Genomic DNA, 20,611 nt, shown 5'->3' with positions numbered 1-20,611 from the left:
CCTATTTACAAACCATCTCTTCTTCGTCAGCTACCGCACTAACAACAAAAAAACAAAACACACCTTCCAATATTTTCCTCACCACACACACGCAGCCCTGCATCACACCGCATACTATTGGAATTACAACCATATAATGTCCTCTGGGCTTTTGTATCTAGTCTTCCACATGTGGGTTCTATTTCCAAATCAGTGCCAAATGGGGTTACGCACACAACGCAGACTGTTCTTTTTTTCTGTTAACGTAGACTGTTGCCAACTTCTTGAACGAGGAAGTTGCCACTCCCAAAGTCGATTATGGCAGACAAAAAATAGCAGCAATGCTCAATGCTAAATATTTCGCTTATTGACAGAATTTTACAGGAACATACAAGTATAAATATACTTGATTTACTTTGTCAAAGAAAATAAATGAACATGAATGAATTGTATCCGTGGTGGATTTCCTCGTCAAGCAACACGTGCTGGAGTTAAGTCGTAAATACGATCGGACGCGTGCAACGTAGCCTAGTAAACCAATTGAAAGGAAGGTTGGAAAACCTATCGTCCAATCATACAGAAAGGGCGATGCTTGTGAGTAGGCTGCTGAAGAACTTGTAACTAAAAACTGTGGCGAGGATTACGCTAGTTAACGCTAGCCTGCCCACTAAACTACATTCTTGAGATCATGTGATACGTTCATATCACTGTTGAATTTTAGTTAGCTACGTTGTACTGTTGGCAGTTAGTTTTCGTCATAACGAACTAAATTACGATTAAAGTTGAAGTAGTGGACAAATCATGGCTGCGCCTTAAACTAGAAAATTAGCCGGCGGGTTCTGTTGGATCTTCAAGGCAATGATTGATTCTGACGACTTTTTTGTGCCAGGACAAGGCTAAATGTAAGTGTCAAAGCTGTCAGCTAACAGCTGTTTTCTGATTTCAAGTGTTTGAATTGTCTAGTGAAGTTATCGAACAGAAATTACACTGTCTGTGTTAACGGGAGGAATCGTTAGCTCGTTAGTTTGCTGATTACGTTGCTAAGTTAAGTGATCTATGTTACCTATTTGGCAAGTTCAGCATCTATATTAAAAGTGTGGGCGAGGGAGGGAGGGAGAGAGAGTTGGTTTAACTCTCAGTTCTTTATGCAATCGTTTTAAAGACATCGTCTAGCCAAATCCACATTAACCCAGTTTTAATTTAATGTGGCTAGCTATGTTGCGCTTACGCGCTGCATCTACCATTTCTACCAGCGGTTTCTCTGCATTTCAGAATGGCCTGAGGAGCAGCCAGCTGCTGCGCTCGTCCTCCGAACATAGTGTACTGCACAGCATTGCGTTTTTACCTGTTTTTGAAAGAGCTGCTGCCAAAAAACACGGCAAGCGATAAATAACCAGTATATGAATTGTTCATGCCTCCACCCCTCAGTGTGCACCCGTGAACCAAGGCACTGTGAACCAAGGGGACGCCTGACTGCTGGCAGTAACGGCAGTGTGTTGCGGGCAGGGCAGAAATGTCAGCTGCCGTCTCCTCATGGGTCCTGCATTCTGCCAAGAGGAAGGCGCGCCACCTTTTCTCCCCTCGCTGCCAGCACAGACTGCTCCCCACGTGCTGTTGGAGGGTCCCTCTCTGGCCCAAGAGGGCCTGGCTCTCCGGCACCTCCGCCTGCCTCCAGGACTCGTACCGGGGCGGGGGCGTCACGCCCCAGGGCCGGCGGGTCTCGTCGGCCAGCGACGACCCGGACTTCCAGCTGACGGACGCGCAGGTCACTGCCATCCTGAGGGCCAACGAGCAGGCGGTGCGCTTCCCCGAGGGCCCCGCGCTGGGCTTCGAGAGCAACCAGCTGGCCGCCAACGCGCCCATGGAGGACCGGCGCAGCGCGGTCACCTGCCTGCGGACCCGCGGCGCCATGTTCGGCGTGTTCGACGGGCACTGCGGCCACGCCTGCGCGCAGACGGTCGCCGAGCGGCTGCTGTACTACGCCGCCGTGGCCCTGATGCCGCGGCCCGGCCTGGTGGAGCTGGAGGCGGCCATGTCGGACCTCCGGCCCCTGTCGCCCGTCCTGCAGTGGCACAAGCACCACAACGACTACAACTACCGCCAGTCCACCTCGCTGTACCTGCGGCACCTGCGCGCGTTCTGGCGCGAGATTCTGGCGGGCGAGGAGGCGGCGGGCGGGGAGGGGATGAGCCCCCGCGACGCCCTGGATCGCGCCTTCCGCAGGCTGGACTCCGACATCTCGCTGGAGGCCCAGGTTCCGCTGCAGAGCGACCCGCTGCGGAGCTTGGCCCTGGAGGTGGCGTTTTCGGGCTCCACCGCCTGCGTGGCGCACGTGGGCGCGGACGGGGTCCACCTGGCCAATGCCGGGGACTGCCGGGCCGTGGTGGGGGCGCAGGAGGGCCACGGCGGCTGGAGCGCCCTGCCTCTGTCCCGCGACCACAACGCCCTGAACGGGGCGGAGCTGGAGCGGCTCTGGGCCCAGCACCCCGAGGTGGAGCAGGGCACCGTGGTGGAGGACGGCCGGCTGCTGGGCACCCTCATGCCTCTCCGTGCGTTCGGCGACGTGCGCTTCAAGTGGAGCCTGGAGCTGCAGCGGAAGGTTCTGGAGAACAGCCGTGACCTGGACTCCCTCGACATCTACGAGTACACCCCCCCCAATTATCTCACGCCCCCTTACCTGGAGGCCACGCCGGAGCTGACCTATCACAGGCTGAGGCCCGAGGACCGCTTCCTCATCCTGGGCTCTGACGGGCTGTGGGACATGCTGGACGATGAGGGGGCGGTGCGGCTGGTGGCTGAGCACCTGACGGCCATGTACCACCAAGGGGGGCCGTCGCCGCCCGCCCTGGACCCAAACGCCGCCACGCACCTCATCCGACACGCCATTGGGACCAACGATTACGGCGAGATCGACCCCGAGCGCCTGGCTACTATGCTGTCGCTGCCGGAGGAGGTGGCCAGGATGTACCGAGATGACATCACCGTCACTGTCATCTACTTCAACCCGGTCAAACAGCCGGACGTCTAGCCCCAACCGCTGAACTGTGCTGTAGCTGTTGTACTGGGTCTGCAGCAGGTCCTTCGGGTTTTTTAATGCGCACAATATGCAGTGTACTGTAAGTGGGGGGGCTGATCAGCACACTGAATCCATTTTGCCTTGAACTGAATTTTTTAATCCCTGATCTGATTATTTTTTTAAACGAAATCTTTTTTATAAAATCCGATTCATGTGTTAGAGTATATTAACCTTCATGTAAATGTAGCTGTGGGGATGTCCATCAAAGATGAGCATGCACGCTACTCCAAAAGTTTGGTTTGAAAAAAGCAGGTAGGCTAACTATTCCTATTTTTAAAAAAAAAAGGAAAATTTAACAAAGCATTCTGCTCAGCAGAATTTGCATTGTGTAGCCTAAATAGCCAAGCACCTTAGGTCCGGACTGTACAGTGGATACAGTGCAAAAATATTTTCAAAATGTACTATGCCACCCTAAATAATATTCCTGTTGCACCTGTGAGACAAGTTTAGTTCAATTTATTCTTATCAGTATTAATGTGAAATCTGCAGTTAAGGCTCTTAAGTCCATCACAATTCTGTCTTCTGAGACGGATAATTGGCTGTCTCATGTAAGATGGAAGTCCTCAGTACCATTCCATTGTGCCCCATGAATAGGAATGCTTTTCAACTCTATACTGTGAGAGATTACAACCTTTGAGCAGAAGCGCAAAGTTGGTCAGCTAGAGTCGACGGAACTGAGCATTTCCCCGTTGTCGGCTAGGTTACAGTGGAGCGAGGGCATGAGTGTATGGGATGCCGGTAATGATGGAGTAGAGTGGACTGGAGATATGTTGCCTTTTTCTTTTCTTTTTTTCTCTTCATTGATTGTTCTCCAAGGCTTCATGAAGTGGAAGTAAGTTTCTAATATTTAAGATGTTCTTGTCAAATCAAAGTATTACTGCATGTATCTTGTTTGCACTGTGAATTCTACTACCTAACATGACCTGTTCATGGTCATGATGTCAGTGTGGTTGAACAAAGTTAACCCTGCAACCCAACATATAATCTTGGTAACTTGGTAACCAAGATACTGCCTCATAGCTGTCTAGCGAACATTAGCCGGCGATGTTGTGATTGATCAGTTTGAGTGATTTTGCCCACCTGAAGGTAATTTCCCCGCATTGCAACTTGCTGAAGGTTAATTCTATCAGCAGCTAGTGTGCGCACATTGCCACTTAAAGAGAGACATGAGGGGTGCCGAGTTGCGTTAAATGTTCTAAAAAGATCTTCTTTGTTACACAAGCTTGTCAAATGTTGAAAATATGCCATCCTGTGTGCCTTAAGTTTTGTGCAATGTTTTGTTTTCTCTGTGCTGACACGTGTTTGACCTTGCAGGCACCAGTGCTACTGCCAAAATAGTTAAAGTACAACCCTGCCTTTGGCGTGTTCTTACCACAGTGTTTTCTTTTACAAGTTATCCAAAGAACCAGACTTTGTTAGATGACATCACTCTAGTTGAAATGTGTTTCCCTTGCTCCTTTAAGCTTTAAGCAACGCGTAAACAAGTGTTCTTTATGTTTATATAGATTTTCATTGACTCGCATTTTTTGTTGGTCATTTCAAATTATATTGGTCAGCGGATGTTTGTCATTTGTTTATCCATGCACCTTGTCTACTGCACCTTCATTTCTGAGGTGGTAATTGGTACCCCATGATTCAGCACTTATTCAAAATAAATAAACATATTTTTTAATTTAGGGGCGGCCTGTAGTGTAGTGGTTAAGGTACATGACTGGGACCTGCAAGGTCGGTGGTTCGATCTCCGGTGTAGCCACAATAAGATATGCACAGCCGTTGGGCCCTTGAGCAAGGCCCTTAACCCTGCATTGCATTGACACATTTCTTCAAATAACTGTACGTCACTCTGGATAAGAGCATCTGCCAAATGCCATTAATGTAATGTAATGTAATTTTAAGAACAATTACACATTACCGTGAGAATGTATTTTGTATGTGCACATATGCAGCTTTTGATAATGGGAAAGAGTGGCAAGCTGTTTGACATTATTTCACTCATCATTGCTATTCTGTTTAGAGTATTATCAATATTGGACACTCTTTTAAATGTACAACACACCTGACATACACTCACTGAGCACTTTATTACATGGGCCCGCAAATATTTTATCACCCAAATAATGTGGCAGCAACTAAATGCATAAAAGCATGCAGACATGGTCAAGAGGCTCAGCGGTTTTTCAGCATAGGGAAGAAATCTAATCTGAGCGACTTTGAGCATAGAATGATTGTTGGTGTGGAGTGGTTTGAGTATCTCAGAAACTGATCATCTCCTGGGATGTTCATGTACAACAGAGTTTGCAGAGAATGGAGTGAAAAACTAAAAACATCCACCGAGCAGCAGTTCTACAGGCAAAAACAGTTTGTTAATGAGAGCAGTCAGAGGAGAAGGGCTAGACTGCTCCAGAAGAGCATCTCTGAATAAACAACGTGTCAAACCACTTAAGTGGATAGGCTATAGCAGCAGAGGACAAATGTGTCCAATAAATGCATAATTAAGTGCTCATTGAGTGTATATTACTACCTCCTTTCACTCCATATAAGTTCTTTCAATTGTTAGTTTTAAGAGCATAGGTCATTTACAGTTAGGTAGTGCTAGTCTTGTGGAGCATTTCACATCAGCCAGTGTGCATAAGCAATGTGATTATGTAACAAAACCCTATAGACATTCGGAGAGACTATTGTTATTAAATGGTGTTACTTAGTCTTTCAAGCAATTTGCGTCATAACATGTATCACTTACTCGTACAACATTTATAGACTTCTTTGTTTCACTGCTGGTCATGTATGTATTTAGTGCTGAATTTTGTGTCTGGAGCCTTGAATTTGCGAGTGAGTGGATTCGGTGCTGATTATGTGAAATGGACACTTGCTGGGTCCTCTTGTAAAATGAAAATGATGACTAACTGATTTCATTCTCACTTCATCCAGTCATTAAAGAACTACATCAAGCAAACTTTTTTGTTTTGCCTTTAACATCAGTAATTGTGTGTTCACAAACTTTGTTCCTCACAAACCTGCCCCCTACTCTCCCAGGCTGTTGGGGTTAGTATATTCCAGGGGTTAGTATTAGTATGCAGCTGCAGGCTAAAGCACAACCCAACAATAAACACACATGGAAGAAAATGGGACAAATACATTTTACATTTGACATCCCACGCTGTCGTGTTGGGAACCGTGTAGTGTCTACACAGTGCACTGATGTAGGCTGAGGTTCACCAAGGCTGTGGTATTTTAATGTACATGTTCAGAGCATGGAAACCTGCAGGAATCTGTCTCTGTCTGTCGTCCTCTGTCTGTCTCTCTCTGTCTGTTGGTATGTGTGGTTCCACACAATTCATTTTCCTCCACTAGGTGTCATTAAACTCATGGCAATTATAGACTGGGTTAAAATGTTCCCAACATTGCTAACTTCAAAACACTGCAACCACATTCATATTGTTTGTATTCATTTACATTTTTACATTTACATTTTTGTCATTTGGCAGACGCTTTTAATCCAAAGCGACTTACAAGTGCATAGGTTCTTCCATAAGTTAAAGCATCACATCCATAACTAGTAAAATACACATGAAGTGTTGTTCTATACATGTAGTCATCATAAGTGCAAACATTTTTTTTTTTTTTAGGTTAGACAAGAGGGATAGGGATATCAGAAAGGGGGGCGGGGGAAATCAGGAGGGAGGACTAAGGTAAGGTGAAAAGGTGTGTTTTTTGTTTTTAGTCTGTGTCGAAATAGGGGGAGGGATTCTGCTGTCCTGACAGTGGTAGGCAAGTCATTCCACCACTGAGGAACCAGAACGGAAAACAGGCGTGAATGTGCAGCTCGACCGCCAGGTGCTCGTAGAGAGGGAACCGTAAGGCGACCAGAGCTGGCAGACCGGAGTAGTCTAGCTGGGGAGTAGGGAGTGATTAAGGATTGTATGTAAGGTGGGGCAGTCCCCTTAGAAGCCTGAAATGCCAACACTAGGGCCTTGAATCAGATGCGTGTGGCAATAGGAAGCCAGTGGAGGCCAATGAGGAGCGGGGTGACATGAGCCGACCTGGGCTGACTGATGATCAGGCGGGCTGCAGCATTCTGGACCAGTTGGAGGGGCTTGATGGCACAAGCTGGGAGACCGGCTAGGAGGGAGTTGCAGTAATCCAGATGGGAAATGAGCGCCTGGACTAGGAGCTGGGTGGCTTTCTCCGTTAGGAGATGACGGATACGGCGTATATTGTAGAGGAAGAACCTGTAGGAGGATACTTGTGGAGTCAGGGTGAGGCAGTTATCAAGAGTCACCCCAAGATTCTTTGCCGTACGGGAGGAGGAAACTACAAAGTCCTCAACAGTCAGTGAGAGGTCGATTGTCAGAGAGGACTTAGCAGGGATGTAGAGAAGCTCAGTTTTGGCAAGGTTAAGCTTCAGGTGGTGGGAAGTCATCCACACACAGAGATATCAGCCAAGCAGGCAGAGATCAGGCAGGTGATCTGGGTATCGGGGGGGGGAAGAGATAACAGAACCAAGAGACATGGTTTATAGCGAGAAGAGGAGAGGACCAAGAACAGCCCTGCGGGACTCCAGTTTGTAGGGGGTGAGGGTCACAGACCGAGCCCCTCCAAGCCACCTGGTAGGAACGACCAGAGAGGTAGGAGGAAAACCAAGTGACAGCAATGAGAGCAGAATCTCATGGTTGAATGTATCGAAGACAGCTAACAGGTCGAGGAAGATGAGGACAGAGGAGAGGGATTTGGCTTTAGCAGAGTGGAGTGCCTCAGTGACCGCGAGCAGGGCGGTCTCAGTGGAGTGGCCACTCTTGAAGCCGGACTGGTTGGGATCGTGGAGATTGTTCTGGAGAAGATAAGTGGACAGTTGGGAGTGGACCGGCCGTTCCAGAGTTTTAGTGAGAAAGGGAAGAAGAGAGACGGGTCGGTAGTTGTTCAGAGCAGAGGGGTCAAGAGTAGGTTTTTTTGTGCAGGGGAGTGACTCTGGGCCTCTTCATGGAAGAGGGCATGGTGCCGGAAGAGAGGGAGGTGTTGATTAGAGAGGAGAGAAAAGGGAGAATGTCATTAGAGATAGCTTGTAGAAAGGGAGAGGGGATGGGGTCAAGAGGATAGGTGGTCGGGCAGTGGGATGTAAGGAGTTTCAGAGTGTCGGAGTCAGAGAGGGGAGAAAACGAGGCTAGGGAGTTGGGGAAGGTAGGAGGGTCAGCAGGGGGAGAGGGTGGGGAGAAGGAATTGCGAATGGCATCAACCTTCTTTTCAAAGAAGGAGACAAAGTCAGGTGTGAGTAATGAGGGAGGTGGGGGGAGGGGGGGCCAGAAGAGAGGAGAAGGTGGAAAACAGTTTGCGGGGCGTTAATTTTCGAGTGAAAGAAGGAAGATTTAGCTAGAGAGACAGAGGAATGGAAAGATGATAGGAGGGCATGGAAGGAAGGGGAGACAGGACCTTTTCCATTTTCTCTCCGCTGCCCGCAGTTTGGTTCGGACAGCATCAGCGTATCAGAAAGCCAAGGACTGGGGGGGGGGGGGGGATTGTAGATGAGAGGGTGGAGGTAGACAGGTGGATTGTAGATGAGAGGGTGGAGGTAGACAGGTGGCGTAGGTTCCGCCGACAGGTGACAGTGGATGGTGGGAGAGATGGATGGGTGTTAGAGGAGAGTGGAAGAGAAAAAGAGATGAAGGAGTGGTCAGATATATGCAGTGGTGTCACAGAGAGATTGGTTGTTGTGTAGCTCCTTGTGAAGATGAGGTCAAGAAGGTTGCATGCTTTGTGGGTGGGAGGGGAAAGTGTGAGGGTAAGGTCAAAAGAAGAAAAGAGGGAGAGAAAAGTAGACTGGGTGGACTCTGAGTTGAGGTTGAAGTCACCCAGGAGGATCAGGGGAGTGCCATTGACTGGTGAGGAGCTAAGGAGGATGTTCATCTCATCCAAGAAGCTCCCCAGAGGACCCAGGGAGCGATAAACAAGAATAATAAAAAGTAACAGAAACCGTATGAAATTCAAAAGAGGAGAAGGATGAGGAGAAGACACTAGATCTCCATGAGGATGAGATTAGGAGACCTGTGCCACCTCCTCTGCCAGAGGTTCTGGGTGTGTGGGAAAAAGAGAAGGCAGAGGAAAGGGCAGCCGGGGTGGCTGTGTTCTCTGGTGAGAGCCACGTTTCAGTTAAGGCAAGAAAATCAAGGTTGAGGTGGGAGGCATAGGCTGATATGAAGTCTGCTTTCTGGACGGTGGACTGTCGTATGCCAAGGCAAGTAGACGAGGCTGCTGCACCCAGCTGCCGCTGGTGCGCTACACAACTGCTTAAATAACTAGCTGACACTGAATCACAGAAAATGCTACCAACCCACTGGAGAACACTAATGCACACTGAAGTGAGTTAATAATTATACCCTGAACAGGATGCAAACTATTGGCTCCTCCTACAACAAAAGCTGTGGCCTGCCAGCCAGTGAAAACAATAGCCTAACTCAATAGCCTAGCTCACCTGAGAGAAATAAACACACAACCCAGTTTCACTGTAATCTAAATAAACACCACTTGCACTAACTAACAAACAAACAAATAAACAGCAGAACAACACTATAGTGACAACTAAACTTAATTAGAGACAGCTAAATGTTAATTATTCAACACTTCATGCAGGGTTTGTGTGTGTGTGTTGTGTGTGTGTGTGTTTGAGAGAGAGAAAGAGGGTGCAGACAGGGTTGCATTCCTGTGTACTTGTGCATGCATATATTATTTCTGTTGTCACATTAATAATCAGCAATGTATTTCTAAAATCATGTGACAATACAGGACAGATTCTTCTAAAAGGGGCAGTTACCCTGACTGATTTTGCTCTGTCAGTATGCGATCTGCTGCTTGTTTCCGTACAATTTAGCAAATTCAGAAATCAGTAGTGTTTTCTCCACTAGGTGTCAGTGTACCCCAGCCATTAACAGGTTTCCAAGCGTCGAGCAGATCATCGTTGATCAGATTCAGACCACATAAACCACACTAATGTTTTTATTTAACATGTACAATAACTGACATGGAGTGAGTGTGTGTTGGTGTATGCATAGTTACGTACATTACCATACAGTTACTGTATGTGCGAGGTGTACATATTTCCTTATCACCTAGATATAGAGTGGTGTTACAATTCATATCTAAGTGAACAGAAGTGAACCTGACTTCTAATGGTACAAAGTTAAACATGACACATTTCTTCAAATATTAAAGCACGATTACTTTTCTTTAAATTTTTTACAGTTTCAAAAGTTTTTTTCAAAATGAAAAAGGCCCTGTGCAAATGTTTGGGAACCCTCAGTTAGTACTTTGTAACTCCTCTGGCAACTATAACAGCTTTCAAATGCTTCTTGTTGCCAGCTAAGAGTCTTTCAATTCAAAGTCTTGGAATTTTTCCCCATTCTTCCTGGCAAAACACCTGTAGCTGAGAAATATTCTTCATGTACAGCATGTTTGAGATATCTCCATAGATTTTCAATAATATTCAAGTCTGGGGACTGTAATATTTCTTGTGGAGGTTTAACACATGGCTATGGTTTTTGTTGGAAAAGGGTACAGATTTATAGGGCTTTGGGACTCATTTTGCGACAGGGGTGAGCTGTAAAAGCGTTATGGGCTGCACCTGAAACGGAGGGGAACCTTTGCACTGGTTCAGCATATGATTCAGGGAACATAGGATTATTTAAACTAGGGACTTGGGGGGCGTTGAGGATAGTGAAATGGGCAGGGATGCACAGACTGCCCAAACGGAAACGCTAAAATGTCTAATGGTGAGAGGACTAATAAAATCTTTTCAAAGCAAAATTTTAGTAATGGTGGCTTGGGACAGCAGGGAGCGTGGGAACAGGAGAGGATGTATAGAAGCAACAGACTGAGAATGTCTGTTTACTTTATGGGCAGTACAAAATTGGAACGTGCTCAAGTTGAAAAAGGGTAATAGTTGATCAAAGCCTTTCAGGTTCTAGTCAATGTGCGGTAGCAGCAAAAGAGGCCAACAGAATGCTAGGATACATAGCCAAGAGTATTGGGTATAAATCTAAGGAAGTTACACACACCTTATACAATACTCTTGTTAGACTACACTTGTACTGTGTGCAGTTCTGGGGACTGCACTATAAGAAAGATAAAGGTGCTGGAAAAGGTTCAGAGAAGGGCAACCAGATTGATTCCACGTATAAAAGATAAGAGTTATGAGGATAGACTTAAGATGCTTAATCTCCAAAAGCTTAGTAAAAGGAGATATAGGGGGGATTTAATTGATGCTTTTAAATGTAAATTTTTCAGGGTGAGTTCAGTTAGCAGAGCGAGAGGGCATTGCTGGGCTGAAGGGCCTGCTCTCGCCATTATGTTATGTTGCGTTAACTTACTGCATTGTTATGTTACAACTGATATATTGTATTTCTTATACGTCATACGTCAGTTGGTAACTTTTCCTTTGACGTAGAAAATATCTTTTAAGAAGAACAGCTGTCTTTAAGTTTGTTCCAGAGCTGTAAGGGCGGCCTGCAGCATAGTGGTAAAGGTAAATGACTGGGACAGGCAAGGTGGAGGGTTCGAATCCCAGTGTAGCCACAATAAGATCCGCACAGCCATTGGGCCCTTGAGCAAGGCCCTTAACCCTGCATTGTTCCAGGGGAGGATTGTCTCCTGCTTAGTCTAATCAACTGTACATCGCTCTGGATAAGAGCGTCGGCCAAATGCCATTAATGTAATGTAAAGCTTCATGTTCACTTCCATGGACTTGGCCCCGTTCTATGTATGTTGTTATTGTAATTTCCTGGAAGAAGTGCTAATATAAGAAGTGCTAATATCGCCTCTTTTATTTTTTCCCCCACATATTCTATTTGTCAAAAAGAACTAAGAAGTTGCCTATGAATTATGGCTTCAATTTCCTTCTGCCACTGAACAGTCTCTGAAGGTCAGGCTCGAGGCCATGAATCACAGCGGTGCGTCCGCGCCACATCAGCTGGCGCTAGGCTTCGTTACCATGGTTACAAACAAACAACAGAACTCCCACCTTCTATCTTTCTCTGTCTATTTCATCGGGCAGTCCGTCACCGCCACCCCTCAAAAAGCAAAGGATGCCGTCCCGAAATACCTCTCAGGCGGGATGCCAAATATCTCCCCCAAGCATGCAGGCTTTGCGTTGTCTTTCACTGGCAGTTTGCTGGGGATATACATCCCTGGTCCTACAGACATGTGATCGCTCACTCACCATGCCTATTGAGACGGCCTCTATCTGTAACCTTGAGTTGGGCCACACATGGGGCAGGCTGTAATGCTGGGGCCGAGGTATCCACACTATGTTAAATTTTTTGGACCATTTTTCCAACCCCCAATATTTCCACACTTTTTTTTTTTTTGTCCCTATTTGGAAAGTCAAACATTAATGAAAGTGCTCTCAGAGCAGTGTGCTCTGCCTCTTCATAGTGTAAAGCACCAGCTGAGTAGGAGATGAGTAGGGGCAGACTGCAGGCGTCTAACTGTCAAGAGGGGTGACATGGCTCAGGCAGTAAGAGCAGTCGTCTTGCAGTTGGCGGGTTGCCGGTTCGATCCCCCGCCTGGGCTGTGTCGAAGTGTCCCTGAGCAAGACACCTAACCCCTAAATGCTCCTGACGAGCTGGTCGGTGCCTTGCATGGCAGCCAATCGCCGTTGGTGTGTGAGTGTGTGTATGAATGGGTGAATGAGAAGCATCAATTGTACAGCGCTTTGGATAAAGGCGCTATATAAATGCTAACCATTTACCATTCAAGAAGTGCTGCTAGTTCATGATGACCCGAGGATATTCCTCACTACTGAAACACTCCCTCCTTGGACAGTGCCACAGCTGTTTATAGGCTGCCTTGCCGGACAGAATGTCACAGTAAGGTCAATTGCATGGGCAGACCACAGCGCACATCCACACACTAGACCCAAGTACCAGCACAATGAGCTATCCATTTCCCACAGATTGCTGTCACAAATGTGGAACCTAGGGCTCTTCCAGACAATCACTTATTTCTACCTCTCCTCACCTCGTTTCCTTGCTCCTAGTTGCGCCCATTGGAGGAGGCAAGGAACAGAAGCAAGGAAAGGATGCAAGGATGGAGGGATTGAAACATTTATTAGTAAATAAATGGAATGTCATTGCTCTTTCAAGTATCAGTTTGAAGGTACGTCAATTATAGGCACAACAGATGGGGAGAGGTGAATCCACTGACTGATCATTTAAAATCACTCATTCTTTTTTTTTGATCAAATGTTTTTTTATTCAACAAAAATACAAACAGAATATTCTATATTTTGCCTCTGAGCTCATCAGTTTAACAGGATGGAATGTCATTAAAGATGGCAGACCTTGATCAATTACCATATTAGTTGCGGAACGATGAGTCAAAGGAGGATAAAATATGTGATTAGAGTAGAGTAGAGCCCCTTAGAAAGTCCCTTCTGGCCTTTCCCACACTGCCCTCTGTGCATAGTCATGTGACTGCAGTTGTGATGTCACACTCCTATGGATCACCCATTACATTACATTACGTGTCATTTGGCTGATGCTTTTATCCAAGGCAACTTACAGACCCAACAGCTGTGCAGATCTTATTGTGGCTTATTGTGTCCCAGTCATGGACCTCAACCTCTACGCTACAGGCCACCCCGGGGTGGGCTGCTTGGGCACAGGCCCCAGGCATGACCCTTAGGCGCCTTGGCAGCACTCTTCCATGTGTACCAGTTTGTGTCCTTATCAATGCCAGTGTGACTGAAAGTACGCAGTTACAATTGAGCTGCTGGAACATAGCATGAACATAGCATAGCTCCTCTTCTCTCTGTCTCTAAATTCTAGAGACGCAACAATCTTTTCTGGAGAATGCAACCACAAGATTCCCTGTTGGCATGCAGGAGGACTCGAACATCATCATGGCACAAAGTTTGATCTGTATCGCTGTGTTACATGCAGCAGGTTGGATCATTTCATTTTGGTTCTCTTGGCCACCAAATGACTACAATTGTTTTCCAAGTTGTTCAGCCTATGCCCTCAAGACTCAAGATCAAAAAATAGCCCCCTCCTCCTTTAATAATCAAAGTGTTTCTATAAAAAGCCTGTGTCTGACTGCCGGCTACCGCCATGTTGCCCTATCTTTAGCTTTATTTATGTGGCAGTGATGACAGCTCCACTTAGGCTCCTTGCAGTCACCAGTCAATGGGCTACATGCCTGAGAACCCCCCTCTGCTGAAGAGCATGAGGACCCTGGCAGAAAAGGCTTTGCACGTGCCAGGCTAACGGCAACGCCGCTAACCACGGCTGCGGTTGCACCAGTCTCTCTCCCGCATTCTTTCCATCTGGCTCTTCTTTCTTTTGCTGGAGATGGGATGCTAGATTGGATGCTTAAACCCAGCCCCCCCCGGGGTCAAATGGTAAGAGTCTGAGTTATTGAGCTTTACTTTTGAACGTGGAGTGTTTTAATAGCGGCTGAACAAACATTAGTCATACGTTCCGACAGGCGGAAGCCAGATGGGCCCTGGTGTACACTTGGACTGATGAGTGACCGTGCGGAACAAAATAATGCACAATAATTCCTTTGAAGATTTTTTTCATCCCGCCTCTGAACTCGACCCACCGGCAGTCCTCTGGCTTTGCTTTCTTACAGTAGAGTGGAAAGGAAATGGGTCCTCCACTGTGCTCAGTATCAGAGTGCAAACGTGCACGTCCTCTGCCTTTAGAACCAAAGGCTGCGTTGCATCGATGGGATGAGACTACAAGCATACTATAAGGGCGTCTGTACTGTGCAGAGAAAGCCATCTCATGAAGACACATGAATGCATTCCCCTTTCAGATGGTCACAGATTAAACTGACAACTTCTGTCAAAGATTGCAGTGGCAACAGCCCAAACAAACTTTTGAAAGAATGCACAGAAAGAATTTTCTGAACAAATCATGTTCTGGGAAGCAGTGTGTGAATTCGGCCAGTGCCACAGGGTCAAAGTGCACACCCCTGCTGTGATTCATAGAGCCAACTAAATGGAAAATGGTTGGCATTTATATAGTGCCTTTATCCAAAGCGCTGTAAAATTGATGCTTCTCATTCACCAATTCATTCACACTCTCACACACCAATGGCAGTTGGCTGCCATGCAAAGCACCAACCAGCTCATCCAGAGCATTTGGGGGGTTTGGTGCCTTGCCCAGGGACACTTTGACACACCCAGGGCGGGATCGAACTGGCAACCCGCTGACTGCCAGACGACTGCTCTTACCTCCTGAGCCAATGTTGCCCCATCTCTCACAAGTCATCTTTGACAAGCTTATGAATCTATAACCTCCAACAAACCAGCACCTCACCCCCCTCCAAGCTTCCAGGAAATGTGTTTGATAAGGAAAGGGGGTTATTTTGGAGTACTTTGCCAGCTCTGCTCACGTGAGAGAGAAATACCTGCCAGCAGCAGGCCGTGGTTTATCGAGAGTGACACCTCTGCTTTCAAAACAAAACCATGGATTGATAATGCGGTTGGTCTCCATGGTGATAGGGAGAAGGTCAGGCATGCCAGTGCCAGAAAAATGGCGGGAAACACTCGGGACGACAATCCGTTATGCGGAGGTCACAGGTACGCAGCGGACAGGCATGGCGGTTAATGTGGCTACATGCCTAAGATTACGTGCAAATCCAGAGTGTCAAAGTAGCCTAGCTGCTGCAATACAGGTCCAGTTTTCGTGACTGACAGGTATGTGCCCCAACACTTAAGAACTGGATTGAGTGGTGAGGTAAAATTGAGCGGAGTACACTGTGTCATCAGTGTGGTCCGAACATGGAACAGTCACAAGACGTGATCTTCAAAAAACCACGAAAAGCCCTTCGGTATTTACTTTCAATCCGGCCTGCCTCCCCAGCACTATAGGAATAACAAACAAAAAAACTTGAAAGGGAGCAAAAAAGCGTACTGTGCTGGGCAACGTGCCGAACCGCATGCAGAACGCTGTGGACTAAAAATAGAACGTGTCTGAGGGGACAGCTCAGTCATGTGGGCCTTTTATTTTCCCACAGTTTCCCGTAACTGAGGAACAGAGATCAGATGGTTGTCGAGCGGGTAGCCCAAAGCGCTTTCTGGCTGTGTGCATGAGTGGGCCACGTCGTAGCGCATTCAGACTTGATGAGTGAGGTCCATGCATCACTCTGACGGGCAGGGGTTTTAGGCTATGCCGGAGATCTGGGAGATGTGGGTGGAGGCTTTACTGGATGGGGATCTGAGCTGCAGCAGCTGTTGGAGCCACTAGAGAATGGCGTTAATGTAGCCGTTCCTTGGCCTCAGTTCCTGGAAGGGAGCAATCAGATAGAAGGCTCTGATAGCCCTTTTCACGGTGGGAGGTAAAAGGGACGTGCTGGGTTTCAAGTGAAAGAGATGCCCAGACTCTGGCCACCCCTTAATTGAACAGGGGTCATGTGGGGGTGGGTGGAGAGTGGAGGTTGATGCATTTAGGGGGCGGTATAAACGGAATATTACAGTGCAATCACCAGGCAGGCGTTTAAGATGTGGGTTGCGTAAATGGAAAATGTGAGAGTCCGCCTTGGACTGGTTAGCTAGTGACCCACAGTAAAAGATGTTGTCTTGGATATGAAGTGCAGGCTTGTAAAAATCTGGGAGAGCTTTCCGTTGAAATCATGAGTCTTTCCTACATGATTACTTATTTTTGGCTGTAATTCAAGGCATACATGAATTAATTATTTTTCATTATTATTATTTTTTTATATGGGGTCCAGCTTCCCAGCAGTTAGCATGGCCATTGTCACAGGGCGACATGGCTCAGGCAGTAAGAGCAGTCGTCTGGCAGTCGGAGGGTTGCCGGTTTGATCCCCCGCCCGGGCTGTGTCGAAGTGTCCTTGAGCAAGACACCCCAAATGCTCCTGACGAGCTGATCGGCACCTTGCATGGCAGCCAATCGCTGTCGGAGTGTGAGTGTGAGTGTGAGTGTGAGTGTGAGTGTGAGTGTGAGTGTTAGTGTTAGTGTGAGTGTGAGTGTGAGTGTGAGTGTGAGTGTGAGTGTGTATGGGTGAATGAGAAGCATCAATTGTACAGCACTTTGGATAAAGGCGCTATATAAAATGCCAACCATTGTCTGGATTCGATCCGAGACCATGGGTCTCGTCCTTCCAACCGACTGTGGTGCCTTTACCGTATGAGCCACCCAGCAGCCACTGAAATGAACTTTTGTGAAGCATTGCTCGACTGTGAAGTCATCACTCTTCTGTTGAACTCAGGAAAAATGCCATTTTACTGCACAATTAATTTCTATGGAATGATTTTCATGTTTTTTACAGCCATAGCTCACTTTGTCACACGCATACACACACACACACGGACATACGCAATGACACACACAGACATTGTGGATGACTGCATGTGCTGTGTGAAGTAGGCGGTTTTATGTGTGGTGCTGTGGATGGTGCTACAGGCGGCAGAAGGAGGCGTGTGGCGCGCTGCTCACCCACTGCCTTCCCGTAGGAGTGAAACGTGGGCAGATCTCCGTTACTATAGGGACAGCGAGGATGAAATCTTGCCTGCAGTGATATTGAACGGGGCTCTCTGTCTTGGCGTTTTCAAACCGTAGATTTCCCTGTAGATTTACTGGCGTATTTTACGTGAATAGCTTTGAATATTTGAATCTCGAAAAATAGGTTGTGTTTCAAAGAGAAAAATTAATTAATTTCTGTGATGTTATGGTACGTGGGTTTCTCTAGAATAGGCTGAATTTAAGCAATGCAGAGAAGAGAAAAAATAAGATGTTTTAGTGTTCTCTCACTTGATTCAACGGCCACTCAATCCGTCTTGATTGTTCTCCTCCCCATATAGGCTGGAAACAGTGCAGGGAGCTCAAAGGTCCACTGTAAGATTGAATTAAACTCCAGTGTTTCAGACATTTCTTCTCGCTTTCTTGATTAGCACCTTTCAGATTAGGTAGGTGAGTCATACCGCTCTCTCCTGTTAGGCAATCATATTGCTTTTTTTGTATAAAGGTCAAGACAATCTGTTATTCTTTTTTGGATGGGACCGGGGGTGTTATAATTGAATCAGGCATTGTGTAGATTCAAAGCAAGTTTGTCACCGCACTGTCCTTTTTCAGCAAGTGCATATTTACATGAGCATAGTCGCAGCCTTCCTCCAAAACCGCAATTGTCAGAGTGCAACTAATCAAGTAGCACCAGTGACAGTGGAAGTGTTAAAGAGGGAATTGTGGCCATAGCCTCCATTAATGTGTTGTTATCCTAACACTGGCTGATCGCCCAGCAATATGTTTTTTCTTGCCACCTTCTTCTACCCTCCAATAAAGCATAACGACGGCATTTTCCTCTCTTACTGCCAGCCATCTCTAATAGCACTGGGCCTATTCCTGTGAAAGCAGGCCTAATTCTGTTTGAGGAGCTGTGTAGCATTAGCAAAGCACAACGGCTGCAAGAACAGCATAATGCAATAAGAGAAAGGTCTATTCTATTAGCAAAAAGCTATTCATTAGAAGAGTGAGAGCAGGGGATTTTTGCAGGGGCAAGAATCTACTGTCTGACAGTCGGTATGAGGTGCTTCTCCTTGTACTGTATGCATTTCCCTTTTGCCGCCAAACATGTTGATGTTGTATATGGCCAAAAAGCTAGATCTGCTATAGCACTCTTTTCCAGTCATAATTCCAATGATGTTTGGCAAACTCCAGATGCTTGGTTTTGTTTATTGTGCCCAGTAAGGGCTTTCTTCGTGCCACCCTTCCAACGATTTTGTTGGTATGGGGCATGGGGCATGTCTTTTTAGATTTGGTGACCCGAAGATGCAACCAACCTCTGCCATTCGTAAACTGTGATTCTTTATGGCCTCCCTCTTCCTTACCGTCCGTGGGTACAATGTGCACTTTCGCCTTCTTTCTGGAAGGTTCCAAACCATTCCATATGTTTTAAATTATTTAAATTATTACAGTGCTAAGTGGTATGTTTAACCAGATTTATGATGGTCCATCTGTTCCTTTTGAATTGACAGTTCTTTGGCTTTTCCCATGCTGATGGATGACAAAGGGATTTTGCATGCTTGCATTTTTATGCTCTAGTGAAACTAGATCAAGACTAACTAAATCAAGTAAAATGTTATTGCCAATTGACCTTTGTTTTAATTCTATTTACAATAATTGCTTGGGATTTCAATAAGTTCGACACCTACGGCATGGTTTTCAGAAAAATGTAGCTTTCCCATGTGTTTGAACATAACATATAGATTATTAGCTGTGCTTAGTTTTTTCTTAATTTTTATCAAGGGTGCCAATAGTTCTTGAGCTGATTGTACATTGTGTGTGCTTCATGTCTATGAATAAGCATTTTCACTTTCTTTTTCCGATGCTCGGCTGTTATTTCCCAGAAAAGATAAGATACATATAGTGTAAAGTGTAGTCGAGGGAATAGACAGGAGGCTTGAACCAGCACATAACCTCAGCTATTTCCGTTAGTGGAAAAGTGTTTTTGTGCTGCTATACTGGAAGAGAACAGAGGCGTGCTCTCCTATTGTTTCCGGGAGGCTCGGTGCTGTAAAGAGTAGATTAGCACCTTTATTCACTGCCAGTGGAGCATTTGGTCCTCTGGACTCCCCTGGCTCAGCTCGCAGTCACTTGCTGGAAGGCTACCGGATCAGAACATGTCCTTCTGGGAAGACTGTGGCATCATGAGGAGGATAGCCTGGCCTGAGGGTGCGAGCCAATCGGTGCAGTGGCAATAAAACCCGATCCTGCACGGTTAAGTTATGCTGTGACAGCTTGTGCCACATCGGAGTAGATCCAAAAATACTGAACCGAAAATATACACGCCCTTTTTGTTAGTCTAATTTTACATTACATCTCTATTTACAATCATGGATGAAATTAGTATTTCTTACATATGATAAATCCATCAACTCTTTGCACATTTTCTGGGCATTCTAGGGTTGTTTTTCTGAAGTTCATATTTAAGTTCAATTTAGACAGTGATTGATATACTTTACTTGACTATAAATGGCTTAGGGAACGTGGCCCTTAAATACAGTTAAGCACTTCCTGTAATTAAACATTGATTGGCCCAGAGACTTTGTCAGTAATCACAGGCTAAATTTAGCATGAGCAAGCAGCCTTACTAGTGCTAGACATGTGTCGTATCACCTTACGTCTACCCCAGGCACTTGAACAGAGAACTGCTTCCAGGCAACACCAGGGGGCAGCACAATAGTCTTGATATTATTCTGTTGCGCTAGAAATGCAGCATTGAAATAGAGTACAGAAATATGCATCCTTTTCGGGGAAACTTCCCCTGATGGAAAGGGTATCTGGTTGACCCCAACCCTACCGTTCTCTGTTCTAAATCTCACTCACTTTCACTGGGACTGTCTGTCCTGTTTTTGTGTTTTATATATACTGTATATGTATAACAATTTTTTTTTTACCATCTTACTCCTTGGCTAGTTTACTTGCATGACCAGTGTGTTACCAGATCATATCACAAACTAACTTCTCAGGGACTATCTGTACTTTTATCACTACCTTCTGCATATCCAGGTTTCACCTCATTCTACCTTCCTGGCCTTAGTATATCTGT

The 20,611-nt window shown here is 46.2% G+C and overlaps 1 protein-coding gene across 2 annotated transcripts; it reads left to right on the top strand.

The window, feature by feature from the left end:
- Positions 1-562: 562 nt before the first annotated feature.
- LOC133130787 (pyruvate dehydrogenase [acetyl-transferring]-phosphatase 2, mitochondrial-like) lies at positions 563-6,008 on the top strand. Of its 2 annotated transcripts, none has more exons than XM_061245625.1 (2): positions 563-881; positions 1,408-6,008. In XM_061245625.1, the coding sequence occupies exon 2, from the start codon at positions 1,493-1,495 to the stop codon at positions 3,005-3,007; it is 1,515 nt and encodes a 504-aa protein (XP_061101609.1). In that variant the 5' UTR covers positions 563-881; positions 1,408-1,492; the 3' UTR covers positions 3,008-6,008. The 2 variants fall into 2 exon arrangements, with proteins under 2 accessions (XP_061101609.1, XP_061101610.1); XM_061245626.1 differs by having other exon boundaries at positions 1,252-6,008.
- Positions 6,009-20,611: the final 14,603 nt, after the last annotated feature.

Source organism: Conger conger, chromosome 6 (genome assembly GCF_963514075.1).
Source record: "Conger conger chromosome 6, fConCon1.1, whole genome shotgun sequence".
Lineage (NCBI taxonomy): Eukaryota > Metazoa > Chordata > Actinopteri > Anguilliformes > Congridae > Conger > Conger conger.
Note: the sequence above shows the minus strand (reverse complement) of the source record. Positions and strands in the feature narration are given on the sequence as shown.

Excerpts from the sequence above, each read along its gene's own strand:
- LOC133130787 (XM_061245625.1), top strand. The coding sequence starts at position 1,493 with ATGTCAGCTGCCGTCTCCTCATGGGTCCTGCATTCTGCCAAGAGGAAG.